The sequence below is a fragment of the Eschrichtius robustus genome, chromosome 1 (genome assembly GCF_028021215.1).
Source record: "Eschrichtius robustus isolate mEscRob2 chromosome 1, mEscRob2.pri, whole genome shotgun sequence".
NCBI classification, from domain to species: Eukaryota; Metazoa; Chordata; class Mammalia; order Artiodactyla; family Eschrichtiidae; genus Eschrichtius; species Eschrichtius robustus.
The window spans coordinates 67,337,273-67,363,159 of record NC_090824.1 but is presented as its reverse complement, the minus strand read 5'-3'; the positions used below and the strand labels follow the sequence as shown (position 1 = coordinate 67,363,159).

General features: G+C 39.5%; 2 protein-coding genes and 1 pseudogene across 6 annotated transcripts in view; 1 reads left to right on the top strand and 2 right to left on the bottom strand.

Annotated features, from left to right (window-relative positions):
- STRN3 (striatin 3) overlaps nt 1–6,858 on the bottom strand; it is a 121,915-nt gene extending 115,057 nt beyond the window's left edge. The window contains exon 1 of one of the 5 annotated variants that reach the window (XM_068546566.1): nt 5,970–6,858. In XM_068546566.1, the coding sequence (XP_068402667.1) occupies nt 5,970–6,251 (282 nt within the window). In that variant the 5' untranslated portion in view covers nt 6,252–6,858. The remainder of the gene's footprint in view (nt 1–5,969) is intronic. The other 4 variants (XM_068546556.1, XM_068546575.1, XM_068546584.1 and 1 more) reach the window with 4 other exon arrangements.
- AP4S1 (adaptor related protein complex 4 subunit sigma 1) overlaps nt 5,687–25,887 on the top strand; it is a 53,963-nt gene continuing 33,762 nt past the window's right edge. Inside the window, exon 1 of the mRNA XM_068546608.1 lies at nt 5,687–5,843. The gene's annotated coding sequence lies outside the window, so the exon portion shown is untranslated. The remainder of the gene's footprint in view (nt 5,844–25,887) is intronic.
- On the bottom strand, nt 13,481–13,696 carry LOC137758535 (small nuclear ribonucleoprotein G pseudogene; annotated as a pseudogene).

The following is a 25,887-nucleotide window of genomic DNA, read 5'->3' as shown; positions in this document are numbered from 1 at the left end:
GCACAGATTAAATCAGTGTTACTTCCTTAGGTCAGTAGTTAGGCTTCAAGTATATTCGAAGCCAAAAAATTGTTTTTTAACTAGAAAAGGCTCCAAACTTTTTATGCAAAGGAGACTATATTTCCAAAAAATTAATAATCACTGAATTAAAATATATTTTAGGATACTGAGGCTATCTATATTAGATAGCCCACTGAATTACTAAAATCCAGCTCACACTTCCAACAAAGTTCTTTCCTGCTTTAGAACTTATTTTAACGTTATTCCTTTCCACTGAAAAACCTATGGTTAGGTAGTCACACTTAAGATCTAAAAGTATATTTATCCTCCTAGGGGCTTCACAAAAATTAAATGCGTTAAGATATGTATTAACAACTTAAAATAATTCTTGGCATATAGGAACTGCTCAATAATTGCTTAGCTATTTACCTGAAAGCTCACAATCTACACAGGTTTCCCATCACCATTTATTTTCTCAGCATCCTGTTAATTTCTGATTTTATCACATTTTATTATTTCTCAAGTATAAGCTCCACCAGCAGCAAGGTCCTTGCTTCATATATCATTATATACCCAGTACGTAGCACAAAATAACACTGAAATATATTCACTGAATAATCATACTAGAATCAATAAGACCCAAAGACTCAACATTTTTAGAAGGACCCACTGATCTCTTTAGCATCTGCCGATGGGAAGGATGATAATAAACACTAGCAATAACAGGGGGGCTTCCCTGGTAGCACAGTGGTTAAGAATCCACCTGCCAACGCAGGGGACACGGGTTAAAGCCCTGGTCTGGGAAGATCCCACGTGCCGCAGAGCAGCTAAGCCCGTGCACCACAACTACTGAGCCTGTGCTCTAGAGCCCACAAACCACAACTGCCGAGCCCGCGTGCCACAACTACTGAAGCCTGCACACCTAGAGCCCGTGCTCCGCCACAAGAGAAGCCACCGCAGTGAGAAGCCTGTGCACCGCATCGAAGAGTAGCCCCTGCTCACCTCAACTAGAGAAAGCCTGCACGCAGCAACGAAGACGCAACACAGCCAAAACTAAATAAATAAAATAAATTTATTTTAAAAAAAAAAAAACAACAACAGGGAATAAAGGAGAATTAACATGTTAAGTGCCTTTTTTTTTAAATTTTTTTAAAATTTTATTTATTTATTTATTTATGGCTGTGTTGGGTCTTCGTTTCTGTGCGAGGGCTTTCTCCAGTTGCGGCAAGTGGGGGCTACTCTTCATCGTGGTGCGCGGGCCTCTCACCATCGCGGCCTCTCTTGTCGCGGAGCACAGGCTCCAGACGCGCAGGCTCAGCAATTGTGGCTCACGGGCCTAGTTGCTCCGCGGCATGTGGGATCTTCCCAGACCAGGGCTCGAACCTGTGTCCCCTGCATTGGCAGGCAGACTCTCAACCACCGCGCCACCAGGGAAGCCCTGTTAAGTGCCTTTTGTGGGGGGAAAGAGGCAGGCATTTGAGATGAACTGAATAATGGATGCATTGAATTTGAAGTAGAAAATTTAAACAGGAAGTTAGAAATACGTCTGAGACATCTGAACGTCAAAAATACAGTAGTGACTAAGAACATGGCCTCTAGAGCCAGCCTGCCTAGGTTTAAATCCCAGCTCTGCTACTCCTAGTTACACGATCTTAGATCTTAGGCAGATTACTTAACCTCTGGGCCCCAATAGTCTAGTGTCCCCAAAAAAAAAAAACAAAAAACCCACCACCAACAAAAGAAACCAATTGTGCTCACCTCATTGGGTTTTTTTAGGATTAAAGGACTTAATACTGAAGCATCGGAATAACAGCAAAAAACAAAAACAAAAAACACAGTATATTTCGAAATTTACAGTGAAAACAAAAAGAACCAGAACCCCAAGTAACAATAACTGAGACCAAAGGAGAGGAAACATATGAAGAAAAGTGATAAGTGGACCAAAGGGAAAATAAGAAATCACAGAATATAGGCCAAAGAAAAGGATTTTGAGGAAGAAACTGTCAAAAGCAGAAAGTGTTGGTTAAGTGCATATAATCTGTAAGAAGGCCTCAAGATTTGGCAATTTGAAGGTCAACCACCAACAGAAAGAAGTGTTCTACAAAGTGTTTAGATAGGTATAAGGAGAGAGAGCAAAAAAAGACTATACAGCAGGATTAAGGGGTAAATGGAGAAAAGAAATCTAGATTAGGGGTCCCTAGACTTTCTGTTTCCAAGGACTTCAAAAAAGAAACAGGGAGAATATGACATAAGATTGTGGACTCTTAATTCTATCAAATAAAAATTTTTTTACTCTACTGCCACCACCATTTGAAAAAGGAAAACTGCATAACAGCAAGTCTTTATGAAAGCTAAAACTCTCGGAATAAAAGGAACACCTTTATGAAAAATCTCCATACTGTTCTTATTTTTTATAATTTCATAGTAGATTTTAAAAAATCTTGTAATAGAAAAGGAACAAGGATTTGCAAATCATTATTCTAGACTACCCTAAGAAAACCCTGGCAATAACAGATTAAAAGGGAAACAATTACCTCCCCCCATTAAAAATGAAGAAATCAAGTTATGTCTGAAACATCTCCTATTAACTTAAGATCTTTAGGTGGCAATATCTGTTACGTTATGACAAATCTGTATGCCAGAGTATGCAAACACAAACACTAATTAAAAGTTTACATTTGCTGGAGAATTAGTAATTTTAGAATACAAACTCCAGGACTACATTTTCTATGTATTACCTATGTCATATTTTTATAGTTGGCACACAAGCATTTTGTATATACCATAAGTGCATTTATTACACACTAACTACAGAAAAAAATATAAGGACATATTTGCAATATATATAAACTAGACCTGGCATGCCATGGGGGCTCAATAAAACTTTTTTGAAATGTACTGAAGTGGTGTATGCCACATAATGAATTACAAGTCAGATTCCATTTCTACAAAAAATACCAAAACAACAATACAACACAATGGTTTCAAGAGTGGTAAAAAGACCAAACAAAGCCTTTGGATTCAGATAAACCTGGGTTCAAATCTCAGCTGCAATACTTTATAGCTGGCAAAGTTATTTAAACTGTTTGTGTTTCCTCATTTGTAAAATAGAAATGATACCTACCTCATAAGGTTGTAGTGCTGATGAAATGGCAGTTATAATTTCTATTTAATGTGACTGCCAAAATCCCACAAGCAGTCCATTTTTCCCCAACCCTAGACCAAATCAATCCAAATCTCTGGAGGATGAGACAAAGGCCTGCATACTTTTTATAGTTTTACAAGTGATTACCACTAGCACTCTCTTTTAGAAATCACTGTCCTAGAGCCTTATTAACAAAGCTTTACCTTAGTCCCAGGTAAGGAACCATCACAAAGATGAAAGAGCGTTAAGACATCCTTTGGTTTAGTTCCAATCTTCTAAGAAAGACCTTTACCCAAAATTCCTTTTACAGGGAAGAGAACCATAATGCAAACTTCCAGTTTAAAATCCTTTCCAAAGCCAGGAAATATAATTCCACACTGAAATTTTATATCAAAATGAGGTATACCTTAGGCTTGTTGTATTCATTATTGGATAGTTTTAATACTGAATACTTTAAATAATGTATAGATGAACAGTGTACCCAAGGATGTATATACCATAACGATATGCAACTTCTCTTATTTCTGTTATCTTTCTTAAAATTAAGTTTACAATTTAAATCCATTCATGCTTCACTTAAACTTTCCCAACAAATTTTTTATTCAACACATACATTTTAAAATGTGCATCTCACAAGCATTCTTACTAAAGACTGAAGACGTGTAAAGCAAATTCAGCATTCCAGAAGCAAACCTGAAATCCTATTAACTAAGTAGCCCAATAAAACATTTTAGAGAAATATACAGAACAAAAACACACAATCATGAACATTTTATTCCAAAAGAATCAGTGTGAAATAATAAAAATTCCTGGAAAAAAAATAAGAGTCTAGAAACACTGCAGAACTTCTTCAAAAAAAAGCGAACAAAAAAAGTTTAGAATGGCTATATCAGAACTAATATGACAACAGTAGATAACTGAAAGCAAGCAAGCAAAATGAATCTTCCTTAAAAGACTTCGGTCAAGGAGAAGAGAATTAGAAGGGAAAGCAAGGGCTAGGGTAGACAATATAGATAGACCTCACTGTTGTACAGATTTTTTACTAATTTAGACACAAGACATTTTTCAGCTACTTACACCAGTGAAACTTATGAATGACTAATGCAATTGCTAACTTGAAAAGTGTTTAAATTCAAGCTTTTCTATAACAGTACAAAGGTTATACACACTGTATCAGGGACTGGTGAAGTATTATTTAGTGAGCCCAAGCCTCAATGCATTTGTAAATGCAATTTTTAAAAATAAATGCGTCACACCGAATATTAAGTTTGCACATGGTGTAGTAAAAGTTGTACATCAACAGAACTCTATACATCCCAGATATTTTAAAGCAGACTACACACACAAAAAAACAATTTTGACTTTAGCTTTTTAAATGTTATATTTTTAAGAGCCCAATAGTATATCAAAGCACTAAAACACTGAATTGACTAACAGGTGTTAATTTATAATTAACTTTCTCAAGACTTGGTAAAGTGTCAAAATATCTGTTTCTTACTTTTCAAAAGTTTAACTTTCCCAACTTTGTAGAGACAAATAAAAGTCGACTGGTTCAAAATCAAACTGAAGAGATACATATTTGTTTGAGGACACCCTTTTTAAGCTAATCCAATCTTCCTTCTTTCAACACTGCATTTCCCTAACCATTCACCCCAGGCATATATGACATGTATGTCAGCGAACAATACTACTTACATTCTAAATATATACCAGCCTGAAGAACAGGTGCAACACTACTTAGATGCATGCCTTTTTTCTTCTAAGCCTAAATTTGCCTTGGAAAATGATTTTAAAATAAACACAAACACCCAAAAGAGTTGAACAATCCTTTTAAAAAGATGTAGTCCTTCTGAAATACAAGACATAAGTCCTTAAAACACCAACAATCTTCCAAAAGTTAGGTAAACCAACCTATCAAAGTTTCACCTTAAGACTGAGTCCGGCTCAATTATGAAGGATCCTGAGGATATTTAACTTTGCTTCCCCTGCGTGAGTTGGTAACGTGAGACAAGTACGCTTTACTCCAAGTTAATATTAAATCTTCATAAAGACGGCACAGATATTCTGGTTTGGCTTTTTATGTGTAAAGAAGGGGATGGAGGACGGTGAAGGGTATTCTAAAAAGAAAAATTCAGTACAGAGAAGCGCTGATAAGTCAGTCGCTAAGAACTCAAAGGGAATCTAAGTGAATAAGGCAGCATCCCAGGTAAGAAGGTACTTAAAGTTGGCGGTAGGAAATGAAAACTTCACAGGTCAGCCGCAAGCCACTGTGCTCGGTAGCAGCCCTGGAAAGAAGCGTGGCTGTCAAGGAGTAAGGGTTATCAACTCCGGGGGAGGGGGGCAGACATGCCAAATCGGAAAAGGGGGGTGATCCGGGTAAAGGTGGTAAAATGCCCGTCCCAATCCCTCTCCTCCGGTTCTCCATCTCAAGAGGCACAAACAAGAGCAAGCTCAGTGCCCAACAGCCCCTCGCCGGACTCTCTCTCACAGAGAGGAACTCGGCCCCAAGCCCCGGAGACCAGCGCAGGCCGCCTCCGGAGGAGCCCCCGCAGACGCCATACTAAAAGCCAAAATGGCTGCCCCAAGGAAGCCCGCACCGCGCAGCTAGTGAGGGCTGGGTAACAAGCGTCTGCGGGAAGCGGGGAGGGGGGCTAGAGGAAGAGCCGTCGCCAGGACCATCGCCCCCCGAGCCGCACAGGTAGGTTTCTCTCGGCCTCCCAAGGCCTCGAGCTCCGACTGAGGGGAGTCCCGGCTCCACCCCCCCACCCCCCGGCCGGGAACCCCGCCACCGCAGCCGTCCCGCACACCGACCCCAGCGAGGTACCTGCAGTTCGGCCCGCTCCACCTCCCAGTGCGCCCGCTCCATCTCGAACCGAGCCCACTCGTGCTGGATGTAGTGCAGGATCCCTGGGATAGTGTACTGCTGCGGCCGGGACAGCTCTGGGCCTGCCGCGGGACCCGCTCCCTCGGCGGCCGGAGGACCCCCGCCGCCGGCCGCTCCATTCCCCCCGGGCGAAAGGCTCATGTTCCCCCCAGGTCCCTGCTGCTGCCGTGGAGGGGCCGCCATCCCGGGGCCGCCACCACCGCCTCCGGCGAGCTCGTCCATTGTGTGTGGGGCCCCGGCCGGGGCGCAGGGCGAGACGCCGACCGCTGGGGGAAGGGCCGGAGAGGGTGGCCCCGCGCTGGCGGCGGGGCGGAGGCCGGCTGGGAGAGGGGCGGGGAGGGGGTTGTTGCTGAATGCCTGCCGTGGGTCAGAGCAGGGAGCTGCCGGCCGCCGCCATTACAGTCCCTCCTCCATCTGCCAGTTTCACTCACTCACTTTAGGGGAAGGGGGGGCCGCGGCGGGAGGGGGAAGGGGGGGGCAGGGTTGGGAAGGGGAGAGACGTAGGGCCGCCGCTCCCGCGCAGCATGCCGGGTAAAGAACGCCGCTGCCGCCGCTCGCCTACTAGCCAAATAAGAGTCCGGCCTCACCCTACGCAGGCGTACTGAGGACGCAGTCGGCTTGCCGTTAGAGGCGGGGAAGGAGATTCGGCCCCGCCCCTAGGCCCGCCCCCCAGGCTCGCTGCGGGAGTCTGGCGGCCGAGTCCGGACGGTGGGCCACCGAATCCAATCTTTGGAAGAGAGTCGGTCTCTGCCTTCCCAGGAATCCGTACCCCTCTCTCAGTCAGTCCCCAGCGCCGTTCCCCACCCAAGGGTCTCAGCTGTGCGCCTGCCTTTGGAGCTGGGTTTTAACCTGGTTGGTTGCTCTGGCCGGCCGAAGCCGGTCCCGGATTCCTGACGTTTCTTTTGCATTCCTTGCGTGTTTTCAGGCAGTCCCAGAGGGTCGGGCCTCTTTCTCTGCCTGTCACTCTCTCTTTCTCTGGTTTCCTAGCACCAGTCAGTTCCCGGGGCTTTGGGGACGTTCTCTTTTGGCAAAGAGCCCAGATCTTCCCGGACGTGGAGACTGATTCTCTGTCTCTGGGCTTTGGTCCCAATTCTGTGCTCCCTGTCGCGCGTCGCAACTTGTACCACTTTGCCTCCCTTCTTTCCTATTCTGGGGTGGGTTGTGTTTGGGGAGTTTGACAGGGGAGCAGTAGCGATTGTCTTCATTTTTCTTTTGGGAGAAGGGAAGGTGACAATCTTTAGATCTTGATAGTGGGCAGAGGGAGAAAGAAAACTGTGGAGGAGACTGGTTAAACTAACAATTTGATATTTTAGACGTGAATGAGCTTACAAATATTGTCATTCATAGCAGAATCTTCTGATGGAAATAGAAAATAAGAGCATTGTGAAGACAACTTAAAACCCTAGATGAACGGCTAAAAATGTTTTCCTGGGTTATTTATGTGAATACACATAAAAGACAAGGTTAATCGTTTAAGTACCATAGCGTGTGTGTTTATGTGCTTAGGTTGCCCGGAAACATCCTTAATGAACTAGTAAGTTTCTAAAAGTTAATGTAGCTAATAACCATTTGGTTAAAAAATAGGACAAAAACGATATTTAACAACATAAGGAAAAAAGATTAATTAATTACAGCTATGCAGGAAAATCGCATATAACATTTATTGCATTCAAATTTTTCGCTTCTCTACTACCAATAAAATTTTCGCTATGGAATATACACGACCACTCGGTGTAATTTCCAAGAGATAAAGTAGTACATCTTATTTTATCATGTCTGCTTTACTGTTATTATAGTTTAATGGAGAGCAGATTGGACTTGTTACCCATGCTGCCATGTTTTATTTACATATGAAATGAGGTCTGAGGTCACAGAATTGTTAAGAACTGTTTCTCCATTTCATAGCAACCAACATACAACCTGCTCATTCAATCTTGTTCATTTGCGAGGGGCCTCAGAGCACATAAAAAGTTCAGAAATACTGTACTGCCTCAATACACATATACATCAAGAAAAATTTGTGAGAGGGTGTGACTGATCTCCCTTACATTGGCATCAAAAGAAGAGGAGCATACCCACTAATATTTCCTGCTGGTACGTCAAGTTCAAGTAAAGACTGCATTTATAATCCTTTTTCCTCCCCACTCACCTTCAAAAAAAACAAAGTCTGCTCTTCTATTGCCTATCATATTAAGTGGCACCACATTCAAACCTGAGGCCTGGCAGTCGTTCTAGTACCTTTCCTTCACTTGGCCCCCTCATCCAATCCCTTTCTCAGTAATATCTTTTATCTCTATTCCATATCTTCATACATGTCTTAATTTAAACCTTCCCACCTCTACTGTTCCCCCGCCTTCCACTACCACTGATGCCTGAGTGATCTTCAAAAGGCAGATCTGATCCTATCACTCCCTGCTTAAAATATATTAATGATCACCAGACTTACAATAAAGCCCAAATTTTAGCATAGTATATAAAAGTCCTTATTGCCTAATTTACCATCACACCATCATGGTACCCCGTTCTCTCCAGCTAATCTGCACCATTTTGGGTTCCTCAAATGTGTAATGCTGTTTCATTCCACAAGAATTTAATACATGCTGTATCCAATTGGCTTTCCTTCCCTTCTTCCTTCAAAACTCATCTCAAGTATTTCTTCCTCCAAGAAGCTTTCCAGATCCATGAATTATTTAGTATAGTATCCTAATAGTATCCCATGCTTAACTCCTAATACTTATTACATTGTATTTAAATTGTCTATATATGTACTCCTCGGTGACATACTAAACACTATGAAAGCAAGACAGTCACATAACAGGTACTGCAAATCTTTGCTTCACTTATTTACTTTCTTTTATTTTTTTTTTAATTTCTGGATTGGCTGCTAGATTTCAGATACTCTGTTAGTCGCTGGTGAACCACTGTGAATCAAACAGACATAATCTCTGCCTTCACAAACTTTCCAGTCTAGTTTTAGGCAAATTACTTAGCACCAAGTACCCTTACTTCCTCAAAGTCTTATCCAGATCTGTCTCTTACACTCCCTATTTGAAGAATTCCAGTTGAACATGTCTGGATTCACTTTGTCCATGGTTTTATAAATGTCAGCAATGCAATCCTAAACCATATTCTTCCCAGATCATAGTCATTTATCTGCAGGATTGTAGCCTCCTAGAGGGGCAGGACCTATGCCCCTCTTGTTGAAAACTGTACCCCCAGTGCCTGGGACAGTGAAATCCCCAATAAATGTTTGATGAATAACTTAAATTCATACTAGACTAATATGAATATTTTTCCTTCACCTCAATCTTTTTTTTACCAGTTTTTGCTACCATTGTACCAATTATCTCTTGAGGTTCAATGACCAGAACTGTCATGAGCACTAATAGTAAAAGACACCAAAATTTTCTCCTCTATTGGGAGATTATTTTTTACAGTATTGATGTTATGCTTTGTGTACATGACTCCAAGGACAGTCTGCAGTGAGCTCCTAGAATCTTGTTCTCTGTAGGTAATGAGCTTTCCCAGGCTCACCTACAACTCACCTAACTGGAATTCCCTTCCTAAACTGTGACTGAGTCATTTCCTCTTTTCAGCATCAACCTTTGAAACTTCCTGTTTGTTCTGTCCTTTCATCAGTCTTGTTCATTTATCCTCCACTCCCATTGATTCTCTCAGTTTCAATGCCTGCCTATTTATATCTTTAATCAGTTTAGAATTTTAAGGGGTTTTTTTTCCCCATTAGCTAATCTTAGACACCTGTGTTTTTATTCTACCTGACCAAAAAGAGACTTGTCACATTTCATGTGCATATATTATATCAGCAAAAGTATGTTAAGGAATTCTAGTCTTTTAAATACATCAGAGTGGTTAACACTCAGATGCCTTCTTCCCAGTTATTGCAATACCTGATGTACAAAGTGTTTTGACCCTGACTTTGAGAACTATGTGAATTCCTTCCCAGACATCATATTATTTCATTGGTACATACTTCTCTAGGTATCTTTAACAGATTTTTTTTTAACATACCACTATACCATTATCACACCTATAAAATTAATGGTAATTCCATTGTACGGTCTAACCCTAGTCCATAGTCAGTTTCCTAAACATCCACTTTCATGCCTTGCTGACTATGTACCTGACATCCTACTAACAAAGCTCAGACTGGTTCACAATCACTGATCTAGTCATCTTTTTCCATCATCTGAAAAGATTGTGACAAGTATTCGTATCTCTATGAGGAGAGAAAGCTGAGATAAGAGTTCTGGGTCACTTCCGCAGCCCTTAGTAGAATAGGAAGTGTTCCTACTCTTACATCAGTGAGTATACATGTTTATTTGGAAACAAGAAATAAAGTCTCCCTTTACAGTTCTGCCTCCTTCTGTCCTGTCAATGGATTTAATAATACTACCTCTGGCTCCCAAATCATTTGCACTTCTGAAATCATTTTTTAGGTAGTTTCAGGGTGATTCAGTCACTTGGGGAAATTACATAGTGTTTACATTTATAAATATAGAAAACAAATGAATATTAGAGCCCAGAGAAATATCTTTGAGAAGAGTTGGCATGTGTTCAAAAACCAAACAAGCAAAGTGTATAATGGAGATGGAACAGAAAAGGAGGCAGCTTTGACCTGCACTGTGGTTTAACCAGCATAATAAGATCAGATACCTACTTCTCATTAAAGCAGTTGCTTGTGGCTAAGAAAAGTATAGAAATATATGCAGGATACCTGAACTATTCAAATAGTATATTGTGTGGAAAAGAAAAGGAAAAGGACCTTCACAGATTACAGAAAAATAGGCACCAAGACCTTCAGGAAACTCTGCATGCTATATAAAATTCTAGTCCAAGTTCATTCCTGAATTGTCTCCTGGGTAATATGAGTCAGAAAGCAGTAGCCTGTGATAATACTGTATAACAGCTAACTCATAGAGATGTCAAAATTGAAAGGAAAAAAACAAAAAAGGATTGCCTGGAGCCAAGTCACTCCTGAACATTGGCTAAAAGTGAACAGCCAGGTCTATAAACATGAGAACCAAATGACTGGAAAATGTGACTGAATGGGAAATTGCCAAAACTTTCCTAGGTAATAATTTAACAATCTTGGAAATGTGGGTTGTCTCCTGTTGGAGCAGCAGGGGAGAATGTTCAGAAGAATGGTACCAGACGTGGACACCTTGCCTGGGAAATCTCTGCTAAAGATAGTGTTTTCTTTGGAAAATGTTTTAAATTTGGCAAAAATTCACAAAACCTTATTTTTTTATGGTAACATTTTTAAAGATGGTAACCTTTAGTTTTGTCTATTAATAGACTAACCTAAAGTACCTGACAATTACCCTACAAAAAAAGATTAAAGAATTCCTTAGAGCATTTTAAAGTAACTCCTATTGCTCCTTTTGTATTATAGCTTTCAATATAGTAATCGGATGTTGTAAATCATGTTGTGCGTAAGACTTTTTTTTTTTTTGGCCACACAGCATGTGGTGTCTCAGTTCCCCGACCAGGGATTGAACCCATGCCCCCCGGCAGTAGAAGCTTCAAGTCTTAACCAGTGGACCACCAGGGAAGTCCCTAGACATTTTTATTTAACTTTTTATTTTGGATTTCAGTCATGCAAAAGTAGAAAAAAAAAGTCTAATGAACTGCCATTTTCAACAGTTATCAAGATTTTGCCATTCTTATTTCATCTATTCCCCTTTTTTTCTGTGTGAAGAATTTGTTTTTGACTATTAAAAAAGTTTAACAAGAAAGTTTAATATGAAAATGTACACTGCTCAATTTTTTTTTAACTATGTAATATAAAATTTTATTAAAAGATATTTTTATTTACCTACCCCTATGATCTCTGAAACAGAATCTACTCCTAATCCCTGCCATGTACTTCAAGAAATTTCTTCCTGACATAAACTCTACCTAACAAGCTCTTCACGATTTTTACATTAAGCATATTTATTAGCATTATGTATACATGCATTATGTAGATAGATGTATGTATATACACACTCATATATACATATACCTATTGAATTCAGTTAAGCTTCAATTTGTCCTAAGTTGATTGTAAATTTATTTTCCCAGTTTAAAATAATATTCAATCTATTTAGCACAAAGGTGTTCTCTCTGCTGTAACTCCAGTTTCTACACTTCAATCCCAATCAGACAACATCTTTTCACCACAGCTGTTCTCTGATTCTTATAACATCTCAGATTAGCAATCATTACATTTCTTTTTTTTTTTTTTCACACACACACACTGTATTTTATTTTTACAAGAGATAAATAGACTGACACCAAGCATTGTACATGGATGACCACAACAAAAGCAACAACGATTGCAATTACCAAACATGAAACACACTCATACTATGTCATAATATTGACATTCAGTCCAGTAATCCTCCACTGTAACAGCTCCTTTACTTTGCAGTGAAAATTGATTTGTATATTCTTTGCCTCTGAGTCCTTGTGGGATTTTTTTTTTTTTTAATTCAGACAGAAAGTCACAAAAATTACACTCATCCTCATCAGTTCACTCAGTCCCATGTAATTAATTTTTTTTTTTCATCTTGATCTTTTGTTAGCACTTTTATGAGTTCATCAGTTTTTCATTAGAGTTCTGAAAATGCTTATTCATTCAGTTCAGCAGTACAGTCAGTTACCAGAAACCTGTACTTGTCAGAGTCTTTCCCATGAATTTCTTGAAGATGAAAGCCTTTTATAGGAACATATTTGCAAAAGCATCAGAGTACACCCAGAACTGTCTGTAAATGACAAAAGACTTAAAAATGACCACTGTTAAAGATTTGATGAAAGTTCATAATAATGCAGTTGACAAGAAAATTAGTTATTTCTGAGATATACATTTTAAAGTAATAACTAGGATTATTACTTATAACATTATACCAGAACATATAAGATTTTTAGAAATTTCATGTAATGTCTGAAACATTTATATTAACATATTTCCATACAAATAACCCAATGAAAGTTTAGTATTAGTTGTTTTGTTTGTTTGTTGTTTTATACTGCAGGTTCTTATTAGGCATCAATTTTATACACATCAGTGTATACATGTCAATCCCAATCGCCCAATTCAGCACACCACCATCCCCACCCCACCGCAGTTTTCCCCCCTTGGTGTCCATATGTCCATTCTCTACATCTGTGTCTCAACTTCTGCCCTGCAAACCGGCTCATCTGTACCATTTTTCTAGGTTCCACATACATGCATTAATATACGATATTTGTTTTTCTCTTTCTGACTTACTTCACTCTGTATGACAGTCTCTAGATCCATCCACGTCTCAACAAATGACTCAATTTCGTTCCTTTTTATGGCTGAGTTTTTTATATGATATTTTTTATATGATAGTAAAACAGGCCCTTTGGAGATGGGACATGAGGAAGCAATTGATTTCTTTGATGAACACAACCTTTGTTTATACTCATTCCAAGGCTTCTAACATGATGATACTATTTTCCCTTATACTGCCATTCCAGTATTGTTCTGTCACCCACCAATTGCTGTCTCTGCACATTCATCTATTGCAAGATTCATAAAGGAATCAAATCCCCAAAGATTCCTTGGACATGTCCACCACCATTTGATTTCAGTGATAACTTCTTGTCCATAAATTTTTCAACTCAGGAGGGTGAGCCTTGCTTATGGCGTCTACTCAACAAGCTCAAAGATACCTTGAAATGGAATTCGTGGCCTCCCTCACACTTCCATGGCCGGCCCTCGGAATAATTTAAAGTAAATCCCAGACATCATATTATTTCATTGGTATATACTTCTCTAGGTATCTTTAACAGATTAGGACCTTTTTATTTTCAACATACCACAATACCATTATCACACCAGTAAAATTAGTGGTAATTCCATTACACAGTATAATCCCTAGTCCATCGTCAATTTCCCCCAATTATCTAAAAAAAATTTTTTTTAAGAGTTGGTGATTTCAAATCAGGATCCAAACAAAATCTATATATTTCCTTTATTTGCTGTATCTTTAGGTCTTTTTTACATTTGTCTCCCCCCTCACCCCCACATCGTCATGCCATTTATTTGTTGAAGAGGTGAGGTTATTTATCCTGCAGAATTTCCCACATTTGGCTGGTTGCATTTTTATTGTATTATTTAGCATATTCCTTTCTCCTCCATATTGTCTGTAAACTAGGAGTTAGATCTAGAGGCTAGGTTTGATTCAGGTTTTAATTTTTTTTGGTAAAAATATTTCTCCATTGGGGATGCAATGTACTTTCTATTGCATCACACCAGGCAGCACATAATGTCTAGTTGTCTCAGTTTTAGTACTGTAATGTACTAAACTTGATCAGCCTGATCTAGCTGTTGTCAGCCTTAGCTAGCTAGCTAGCTGTCTTTTAACACATATATCGTGCTCTACTCTCAACAGTTTCTGCTCAGCGCGGGAGTGTTTCTATTAAAGAGCTTCCACTGGATGTTGCCGAGCCTTCGGGGTCCTGGTTGGGACCTTTCCTTGCACTCATTGGCAAAAGAGATCCTGCCAGATCTCCTCCCAGTTCTCAGTGTGATACTTAGATTCCCTCCTGGGGTTCCCACGTCAAGGAGGGGGGGTGCCCTTCCTTTGGATGATGACTTGGTGATTTCTGGGTTCCTTGGCTCTTTTGACCCTTACAGGACCACATTTTCAAACCTCCACTTCTGCTAGCACAGGTGTGGTTCCCCCATTCTAGTTGCTAAGGGTAGTTAGTGTTCTGGAGTTCGAGGGGATGTTTTTCCCTTGGTTTTTGGTAAAGATGGTACTGTATAGTTTTTTCTTTTTTTCCATCCTCGTGGCTCTCACTGTTTTTTGTAAGGGGATCCCGGGAACTTCCAAAACTGCTCTGCTACTAACACCACTCCCTTGCTTCTCTGCACTCTTGGCATTTTAAAGTTTAAACTGCCTGCTAGTTAACCTAAATTTATTTATTAGAGCCCTGCTATTGAAATAACTTATTTGATCACTGCTAAAATAATTGTGACATTTTTGCTATTCAGAGATGTGAGATATAAGTGAGTGTAAATTTAAGTATGAATAATATCCTCTGGGAACAGTTGGGCAGGCTCTTGTCTGACAACTTTACTCTCCTATTTACATTTTCAGCCAGGAGCTGTAACATGTTCCTGTACTTTACTGTGAAATTCAGTAAAGCAAAAAGTGCTCCTGGACAAAGGGCAGCCAAGCAGTCCACCTGAAAGGCTCTGTGTTTACCCTGACACCTGATCGGAACAAGAATGATACTAAATTCAGATGCGTGTCTGAAAACTTGCCTTGGACAGCATTTGCTGGGTATGTTTTATTTATTGGAAGTAGAAAGGAAGATTAGCTGAACTCACTAAGAGAGCGAGTCAGACATAAGAATTTTGGAAGTTTAGGTCTGATTACAAATGTTAAACACACTGTAATAAATGCAGTAGTATGAGCTTTTCTGTCCTAAAGTTTCACATTATCTGATTAAGCCACTTCATAGGCTTTAGGCTCCCTGTTGAGATCAACTGAAAGCGAATAGTCTGTTAGAATTGCACCTTTTGTGATACACTCTGGGGTCAAGAGTAAACCTGCCAAAATATGCACATGTAGCCATTAGCCAGTGAAAGCCTTTGAATAGAGGGTACAAACTGGGTAGACCTAGATTTACGCTAGTGAATGGAGAGTGAAATTGTACGTCCATGGTCATATTACAGCCGTCACTGAATTACTGGAGTCTTGAGGCAAACCTGGAGGTAAAGAGCAGTGGGTGAGAGCACAGACACTGGAGCCTGGCTAACATGATTGGGTCCTTCCTCTGCCGTTTTACTTGGTGACCTTTGGCAAGTGACTAAGTTTTCATATCTGTGAAGTGAAGATAAAAACAGTCTCTAACTCATAAAGCTATTATGAGGATTAAATGAGTGTAGGTAAAGCATTCGAAACAGCGCCTGGTTGTTTGGTAAGCACTGTGTGTTTTCTATTGTTATTATCTCTCTTCAAGAGTTGTTTTGTTGGGATATTAGGACATCTTATCACAAAGGGTGAATAATGCCTCTCAGGTTACAGCAGCGGATTCTTTCATGACCACCATCAAATATCAGGAGCATTAATTACTCATTTGAATTAGAGTTAGTTGTGGCCATGTCACTAACAAAAAAGATCCTGTTGGTTGAGTAAACTGATCCTCAAATTAAGGTTTAATACAGTAATTTTTGTGTTTCATTGTTTCTTTTAAAGCAATGATCTGCAAAATGGAGCCATAATTTTCTAAATGATCTCTTCAGGACTGAAAAATGTTAATGTAGCTTTTAATACTGCTTCATTTTAACTCAAGACACACTTTATTTAATTAAGAAGATCTTAAATAATAACTTCAATATATAACTGTAGTTTTATAGTATTCTTTTCTTTTTTTTTAAACATCTTTATTGGAGTATAATTGCTTTACAGTCTTGTGGTAGTTTCTGCTGTATAACAAAGTGAATCAGCTATATGCATAACGTATATCCCCATATCCCCTCCCTCTTGCCTCTCCCTCCCACCTTCCTTATCCCACCCCTCTACGTGGTCCCAAAGCATCAAGCTGATCTCCGTGTGCTATGCAGCTGCTTCCCACTAGCTATCTATTTTATATTTGGTAGTGTATATATGTCAGTGCTACTCTCTCGCTTCGTCCCAGCTTACCCTTCCCTCTCCCCGTGTCCTCAAGTCCATTCTCTACGTCTGTGTCTTTATTCCTGTCCAGCCCCTAGGTTCATCAGAACCATTTTTTTTTTTGATTCCGTATATATGTGTTAGCATACTGTATCTGTTTTTCTCTTTCTGACTTACTTCACCCTGTATGACAGACTCTAGGTCCATCCACCTCACTACAAATAACTCAATTTCATTTCTTTTAATGGCTGAGTAATATTCCATTGTATATATGTACTACATCTTCTTGATCCATTCATCTGTCAATGGACACTTAGGTTGCTTCCATGTCCTGGCTATTGTAAATAGTGCTGCAATGAACATTGTGGTACATGACTCCTTTTGAATTATGGTTTGCTCAGGGTATATGCCCAGTAGTGGGATTGCTGGGTCATCTGGTAGTTCTATTTTTAGTTTTTTAAGGAACCTCCATGCTGTTCTCCATAGTGGCTGTATCAATTTACATTCCCACCAACAGTGCAAGAGGGTTCCCTTTTCTCCACACCCTCTCCAGCATTTATCATTTGTAGATTTTTTGATGATGCCCATTCTAACTGGTGTGAGGTTGATACCTCATTGTACTTTTGATTTGCATTTCTCTCATGATTAGTGATGTTGAGCATCCTTTCACGTGTTTGTTGGCAATCTGTATATCTTCTTTGGAGAAATGTCTATTTAGGTCTCCTGCCCATTTTTGGATTGGGTTGTTTGTTTTTTTGATATTGAGCTGCATGAGCTGCTTGTATATTTTAGAAATTAATCCTTTGTAAGTTGCTTCCTTTACAAATATTTTCTCTCATTCTGAGGGTTGTCTTTTCATCTTGTTTATGTTTTCCTTTGCTGTACAAAAGCTTTTAAGTTTCATTAGGTCCCATTTGTTTATGTTTGTTTTTATTTCCATTTCTCTAGAAGGTGGGTCAAAAAGGATCTTGCTGTGATTTATGTCATAGAGTGTTCTGCCTATGTTTTTCTCTAAGCGTTTTATGGTGTCTGGCCTTATTACATTTAGGTCTTCAATCCATTTTGAGTTTATTTTTGTGTATGGTGTTAGGGAGTGTTCTGATTTCATTCTTTTACATGTAGCTGTCCAGTTTTCCCAGCACCATTTATTGAAGAGGCTGTCTGTTCTCCATTGTGTACGCTTGCCTCCTTTATCAAAGATAAGGTGATCATATGTGCGTGGGTTTATCTCTGGGCTTTCTATCCTGTTCCATTGATCTATATTTCTGATTTTGTGCCAGTACCAAACTGTCTTGATTACTGTAGCTTTATAGTATAGTCTGAAGTCTGGGAGCCTGATTCCTCCAGCTCCATTTTTCTTTCTCACGATTGCTTTGACTATTCGGGGTCCTTTGTGTTTCCATACAAATTGTGAAATTTTTTGTTCTAGTTCTGTGAGAAATGCCATTGGCAGTTTGATAAGGATTGCACTGAATCTGTAGATTGCTTTGGGTAGTATATTCATTTTCACAATGTTGATTCTTCCAATCCAAGAGCATGGTATATCACTCCATCTGTTTGTATCATCTTTACTTTCTTTCATCAGTGTCTTACAGTTTTCTGCATACAGGTCTTTTGTCTCCTTAGGTAGGTTTATTCCTAGGTATTTTATTCTTTTTGTTTCAGTGGTAAATGGCAGTGTTTCCTTAATTTCTTTTTTTTTTTCTTTTTTTTTTTTTTGCCAAATTTGGTAGTGGTTTTACAACTATCCTTTCAATCTGGAATGAGTCAGTATTGCACCAGGCAGCTGGGGAGGGGGGGGCGGCGGTGTTGATTTCATTCCCTTTACCTTTAATTTCTTTTTCTGATTTTTTGTTGTTAGTGTATAGGAATGCAAGAGATTTCTGTGCATTAATTTTGTATCCTGCTACTCTACCAAATGCATTGATTAGCTCTAGTAATTTTCTGGTAGCATCTTTAGGATTCTCTATGTATAGTATCATGTCATCTGCAAACAGTGACAGTTTTACTTCTTTTCCGATTTGGATTCCTTTTGTTTCTTTTTCTTCTCTGATTGCCTTGGCTAAAACTTCCAAAACTATGTTGAATAATAGTGGTGAGAGTGGGCAACCTTGTCTTGTTCCTGATCTTAGTGGAAATGGTTTCAGTTTTTCACCATTGAGAACGATGTTGGCTGTGGGTTTGTCATATACGACCTTTATTATGTTGAGGCAGGTTCCCTCTATGCCTACTTTCTGGAGAGTTTTTATCATAAATGGGTGTTGAATTTTGTCAAAAGCTTTTTCTGCATCTATTGAGATTATCATATGGTTTTTATCCTTCAATTTGTTAATATGGTGTATCACATTGATTGATTTGCGTATATTGAAGAATCCTTGCATTCCTGTGATAAACCCCACTTGATCATGGTGTATGATCCTTTTAATGTGCTGTTGGATTCTGTTTGCTAGTATTTTGTTGAGGATTTTTGTATCTATGTTTATCAGAGATATTGGCCTGCAGTTTTCTTTCTTTGTGACATCTTTGTCTGGTCTTGGTATCAGGGTGATGGTGGCCTCATAGAATGAGTTTGGGAGTGTTCCTCCCTCTGCTATATTTTGGAAGAGTTTGAGAAGGATAGGTGTTAGCTGTTCTCTAAATGTGTGATAGACTTCGCCTGTGAAGCCTCCTGGTCCTGGGGGTTTTTTTTTTGGAAGATTTTTAATCACAGTTTCAATTTCAGTGCTTGTGATTGGTCTTGTTTATATTTTCTGTTTCTTCCTGGTTCAGTCTCAGAACGTTGTGCTTTTCTAAGAATTTGTTCATTTTTTCCAGGTTGTCCGTTTTATTGGCATATAGTTGCTTGTAGTAATCTCTCATGAGCCTTTGTGTTTCTGCAGTGTCAGTTGTTACTTCTCCTTTTTCATTTCTAATTCTGTTGACTTGAGTCTTCTCCCTTTTTTCTTGATGAGTCTGGCTAATGGTTTATCAATTTTGCCTATCTTCTCAAAGAACCAGCTTTTAGTTTTATAGATCTTTGCTATTGTTTCCTGCATTTCTTTTTCATTGATTTCTGATCTGATCTTTATGATTTCTTTCCTTCTGCTAACTTTGGGGTTTTTTTGTTCTCCTTTCTCTAATTGCTCTAGGTGTAAGGTTAGGTTGTTTATTTGAGGTTTTTCTTGTTTCTTGAGGTAGGATTGTATTGCTATAAACTTCCCTCTTAGAACTGCTTTTGCTGCATCCCATTGGTTTTGGGTCGTCGTCTTTTCATTGTCATTTGTTTCTAGATATTTTTTGATTTCCTCTTTGATTTCTTCAGTGATCTCTTGGTTATTAAGTAACATATTGTTTAGCCTCCATGTGTTTGTATTTTTTACAGTTCTTTTCCTGTAATTTATATCTAGTCCCATAGCGTTATGGTTGGAAAAGATACTTGATACGATTTCAGTTTTCTTAAATTTACCAAGGCTTGATTTGTGACCCAGGATATGGTGTATCCTGAAGAATGTTCCATTAGCACTTGAGAAGAACGTGTATTCTGTTTTTGGATAGAATGTCCTGTAAATATCAATTAAGTCCATCTGGTTTAATGTGTCATTTAAAGCTTTTGTTTTCTTATTTATTTTCATTTTGGATGATCTGGTGAAAGTGGGGTGTTAAAGTTCTCAACTATTATTGTATTACTGTCGATTTCCCCTTTTATGGCTGTTAGCATTTGCCTTATATACTGAGGTGCTCCTATGTTGGGTGCATAAATATTTATGATTGTTATATCTTCTTCTTGGATTGCTCCCTTGATCCTTATTTAGTGTCCTTCTTTGTCTCTTGTAATAGTCTTTATTTTAAAGTCTATTTTGTCTGATATGAGTATTGCTACTCCAGCTTTCTTTTGATTTCCGTTTGCATGGAATATCTTTTTCCATCCCCTCATTTTCAGTCTGTATGTGTCCCTAGGTCTGAAGTGGGTCTCTTGTAGACAGCATATATATGGGTCTTGTTTTTGTATCCATTCAGCCAGTCTATGTCTTTTGGTTGGAGCATTTAATCCATTTACATTTAAGGTAATTATTGATATGTATGTTCCTATTACCATTTTCTTAATTGTTTTGGGTTTGTTATTGTAGGCATTTTCCTTCTCTTGTGTTTCCTGCCAAAGAAGTTCCTTTAGCATTTGTTGTAAAGCTGGTTTGGTGGTGCTGAATTCTCTTAACTTTTGCTTATCTGTGAAGGTTTTAACTTCTCCATCGAATCTGAATGAGATCCGTGCTGGTAGAGTAATCTTGGTTGTAGGCTTTTCCCTTTCATCACTTTAAATATGTCCTGCCACTCCCTTCTGCCTTGCAGAGTTTCTGCTGAAAGATCAGCTGGTAACCTTATGGAGACTCCCTTGTATGTTATTTGTTGCTTTTCCCTTGTGGCTCTTAATATTTTTTCTTTGTATTTAATTTTTGATAGTTTGATTAGTATGTGTCTTGGCGTGTTTCTCTTTGGGTTTATCCTGTATGGTACTCTCTGTGCTTCCTGGACTTGATTGACTATTTTCCTTTCCCATGTTAGAGAAGTTTTTGACTCTAATCTTTTCAAATATTTTTTCAGACCCTTTCTTTTTCTCTTCTTCTTCTGGGACCCTATAATTCGAATGTTGTTGCGTTTAATGTTGTTCCAGAGGTCTCTGAGACTGTCCTCAATTCTTCTCATTCTTTTTTCTTTATTCTGCTCCCTGGCAGTTATTTCCACCATTTTATTTTCCAGCTCACTTATCCATTCTTCTGCCTCAGTTACTCTGTTATTGAGTCCTTCTAGGGTATTTTTAATTTCAGTAATTGTGTTGTTCATCACTGTTTGTTTGCTCTGTAGTTCTTCTAGATCCTTGTTAAATGTTTCTTGTATTTTCTCCATTCTGTGTCCAAGATTTTGGATCATCTTTAGTATCATTACTCTGAACTCTTTTTCAGGTTGGTTGCCTATCTCGTCTTCATTTATTTGGTCTTGTAGGTTTTTACCTTGCTCCCTTATCTGTAACGTTTTTTTTTTGTCGTTTCTTTTTTTTTTTTTAATGGGTGGTGCTGTTTTCCTGTCTTACTGGTTGTTTGGCCTGAGACGTCCAGTACTGGAGTTTACAGGCAGTTAGATAGAGCCGGGTCTTTGTGCTGAGGTGAGGACCTACGGGAGTCGTCACTCCGATTGATATTCCCTGGGGTTTGAGTTTCTCTGTTAGTCCAGCAGTTTGGACTTGGAGCTCCTACCACAGGAGCTTGAGCCCGACCGCCAGCCTGGGAACCAAGATCCCGCAAGCCTTGTGGTGCAGCAAAAAAAAAAAAAAGGAAGAAAGAAAGAAAGAGAAAAAGGAGCAGTACAATATCAAAGAATTTAAAACAAAATAAAATTAGAAAGATAAAAATATATTAGGAAAAATAAAACTATAATTGAAAGAACTGCAACAAGGTAAAATAAAACCACAACAGAAAAAGAGAAAAAAAAGGAGGCGGGGAACAAGCCAAAAAGAGAGAACAATAACAAAGTATAAAGAATAAAATAAAATTAGAAAAATAAAAGATTTATTATGAAAAATAAAAATATAGAAGAATCAACAACAATGAATCAGCAAGGTAAAACAGAACCCCAATCTAAAAGAGGAAAAAAGAGAAAAGAAAAAAGAAAAAAAGAGCCTTGGCTATGGGGGTGGAGTTTAGGCAGGGGTTGGAACTTAGGCAGAGGCGGGGTTTAGGGTGGGGTGGGACCTAGGCAGGCGGGGGTGGTGACGTTTGAGCATGAGGTGTGGCCTAGGTGGGTTACGTTCAAGCGTGGGGCGGGGCCTCTGCTTAGGACCTGCACAGAAGGGGAGAGGCAGATGTCGAAATGAGGGCCTCTGAGTGTGGAGTTCTGGAGTTTGGAGGCAGTGCCCTAGGTGGGGGTGTAGAGGCGGGGCTTGGGCTCTGCATGGCAGGAGGGAGGCTCCGAGGGCACAGGATTAGGCCCGGGAGCCCAACAGGGTTCCCAGAGCCTAAATGGACAGGGAAAGCATTGGCCGCGTTCTCTTCCGTTCCTTTTCACCCTTCCCACAGTGTCTCCCCCAGGGTCTCCCTGGGCGCTGCTGGACCCCTAACCATGGATGGGTCCCACTGTGTGTAGGAACTCCTCCCCTCCCGCAGCTCCCCCTCAGGGGTGCCGGTCCCATAGGTCCAGACTTTACTTTTGCTCCTCCTTCCCACCCTCCCACTCCCTCAGGACCTGCGCAGCTGGAGGGGGCCTAGGTGGGCAGAGGATCAGGCTTGGGACCTCAGCAGGTTCCTGGGGGCCCAAGTGGGCAGGGAAACCTGGCCACACTCCCTTTTGATCCTCTGCCCTCCCAGTGGTTCCCCAATTTCCCCTTGGGACGTGGGATCCCTTCCGCTCCCCCAGCTGCCCCTCAGGGGTGCCAGTCCCATGCCGCCTCCACTTCTCCTCCCCCTCACTCCCCCCACAGCCCACATCCTACCCAGTTGCTGGGGGTTCCTCCCATCCTCTTAGGTGTCTGTGGTCCCCCACCAGTGCCTGGTAGATGCCCTAGTTGTGAGGAGACACAAATTCTGCATCCTCCTAGTACACCATCTTGATTCCACCCCCCTGTAGTATTATTTTCTTACATATTTTTTAGGAAAAATTCCACATGGTTACTAATTTTTCCCCCCAGGTAATGTGAACATTAAAGTAAAAGACTATATAATGTTGAAACATGTTAATTGCAGGTAAACTATGGAGTGATGGTTTTATAGAAACATTTTCCATAATTTGGGTATTGCATTTTAATTTATAGTCAACTTTTTTATAGACTTTATACTTCTATAGACCTTTTTTTTTGGCCACGTGGCATGTGGGATCTTAGTTCCCCAACCAGGGATCAAACCTGTGTCGCCTTCAGTGGAAGCGCAGAGTCTTAACCACTGGACCACCAGGGAAGTCTATAGACTTTTGTATAAAGTGAGATACCTCTGAATCCCAGTTGGGTTTTGTTTGTTTGTTTCTTCTTTGTTTGGCATAAAACTATAGGAGCCATTAGCAAATCAAATTTTAATTCTCAATTCCTTTAGTTTGATTTGAATTTAAAAATCTGTAACATTGTATTTGACCCTGTAAGAGTGCTTACAGGCTTATCACTTGAGTCCTAGTGCAAAGCTATTAGGAGATCACTACTCTTCGGAAGAGGGAAAAATATATGAGAATAACTTATCTCCGTATGTCTTCCACAGTTTTCACTGGAAATCAGATGTCCAACAAGAATTGACAAAACCTAATTTAAGAAATACAGAGTTGAGACTTCCCTGGTGTTCAGTGGGTAAGCCTACGCGCTCCCAGTGCAGGGGACCTGGGTTCAATCCCTGGTTGGGGAGCTAGATCCCGCATGCATGCCACAACTAAGAGTTCACATGCCACAGCTAAGAAGCCCACATGCCACAACTAAAAGATCCTGTGTGCCACCGCAACTAAGACTCAGCACAGCCAAAATAAATAAATAAATAAATAAATAAAATATTAAAGAAAAAAAGAAATACAGAGTTAAATTTATCAAAATCCAAAACATTTTGTTTGAAGTATTTTCAATCTGAGAGGTAACTTGATACTCCATTTTATAGGAAAGGGAAGTAATACATAGTAATCCTACTTCTCTGCTGGAGTTCTTCCTTATTGACATGTTGTAACATCACAATAGCAAGTCCTGGGAGGAGCCCATCCATAAGACCCCTAGATCTCTTGGTCCCTGCTTCCTCTTCTCTAAAATTAAGATATTAGATATCTTTGTTAATCCAAAAATTCAATGAAGAGTTTTAGTCGCTAAGCACAAATATTTAATTTGTATGGCTAATTAACCAAACAATTTGGAATAAGGTTTACCACCAGAAGTGTTTCTTCACTAATGGCCCATGCCCATGTTTTGTCACAGTAAACATTTAGTTCCCCATTTTAATGTTATTTTAAATTTCAAAATAAGTTACCCTTGACATTAAAACCAAAAAGAATACAATTTTAGAAGAAAAATTTTTATTTTGATTTTGAAAGATACCTGTCATTATCTCCGTTGTGTGTAGTTAAGGGAAGGTTGAGTCCGGTTACTTACCCGAAAGCAGCTTTTCTATTCTAAGAAGAGTGGAAGGTAAGATAACAACAATAAGAACAGACTCTATGAACTTGAGCCCTTAAGATTTTGTAGCTTTAAACTGCACAGCTCCCACCACCACAGCTCCCAAAGCACCTCTTTGGCAAATGACTAATGGACAGTCTATTCTCAATCCCTCCATCCCCAACTCCACACACACATAAATGACTAATGAATAAAAATAAAACAAGTACTTTCGGACAGACAACGTAATGGTCTATTTATAGTATATAAACTCCTCATCCTCAGTGTTTGAAATATGGCTTTTCTCCCCTGCTTCAATCATATTGCTGTAAAGACCTTAAAAATTCCTCAGTTCACCCCGCCCCACGCCCTATTTAAGATAGAAAGTCTGATACTTGAACATCTCCAAAAATACAACACCCATCCGTTTTGGTAAAACTTCCAGCTTGTCTCTGCTATTATTATGTATGCGTTTTAAAGGGGTGTGAAATGGTATCTTGTGGTTTTAATTTGCATTTTCCTAAGGATTAATGATGTTGGTGTACAAATACCCATTCTTATATGGATTTATATATATATATATATATATATATATATATATTTTTTTTTTTTTTTTTTTAAAGATTTAATTTTTATTTTTTTGGCTGCATTGGGTCTTTGTTGCTGCATGCAGGCTTTCTCTAGTTGTGGCGAGTGGGGCCTACTCTTCGTTGCGGTGCACGGGCTTCTCATTGAAGAAATTCAGAAATAGCTAAATAACTTCGAGGCCTATGGAATGAATCAACATGCTGTGGCAAATAGAATCTAGCACTTGCTAGTTCCATGTTTCCTGAGTTAGGCCGTACTGATTAGATGCTCTCAGCACATCCATTTTTTTTTTTTTTTAGAAATTTTATTTTATTTTATTTATTTATTTTTCTTTTAGGCTGTGAAGGGTCTTCGTTGCTGTGCTCAAGCATTCTCTAGTTGCTGCGAGGGGTGGCTACTCTTTGTTGCAGTGCACAGGCTTCTCTTTGCGGTGGCTTCTCTTGTTGTGGAGCACAGGCTCTAGGCGCGCAGGCTGCAGTAGTTGCGGCACAAGGGTTCAGTAATTGTGGCTCTCGGGCTCTAGAGCACAGGCTCA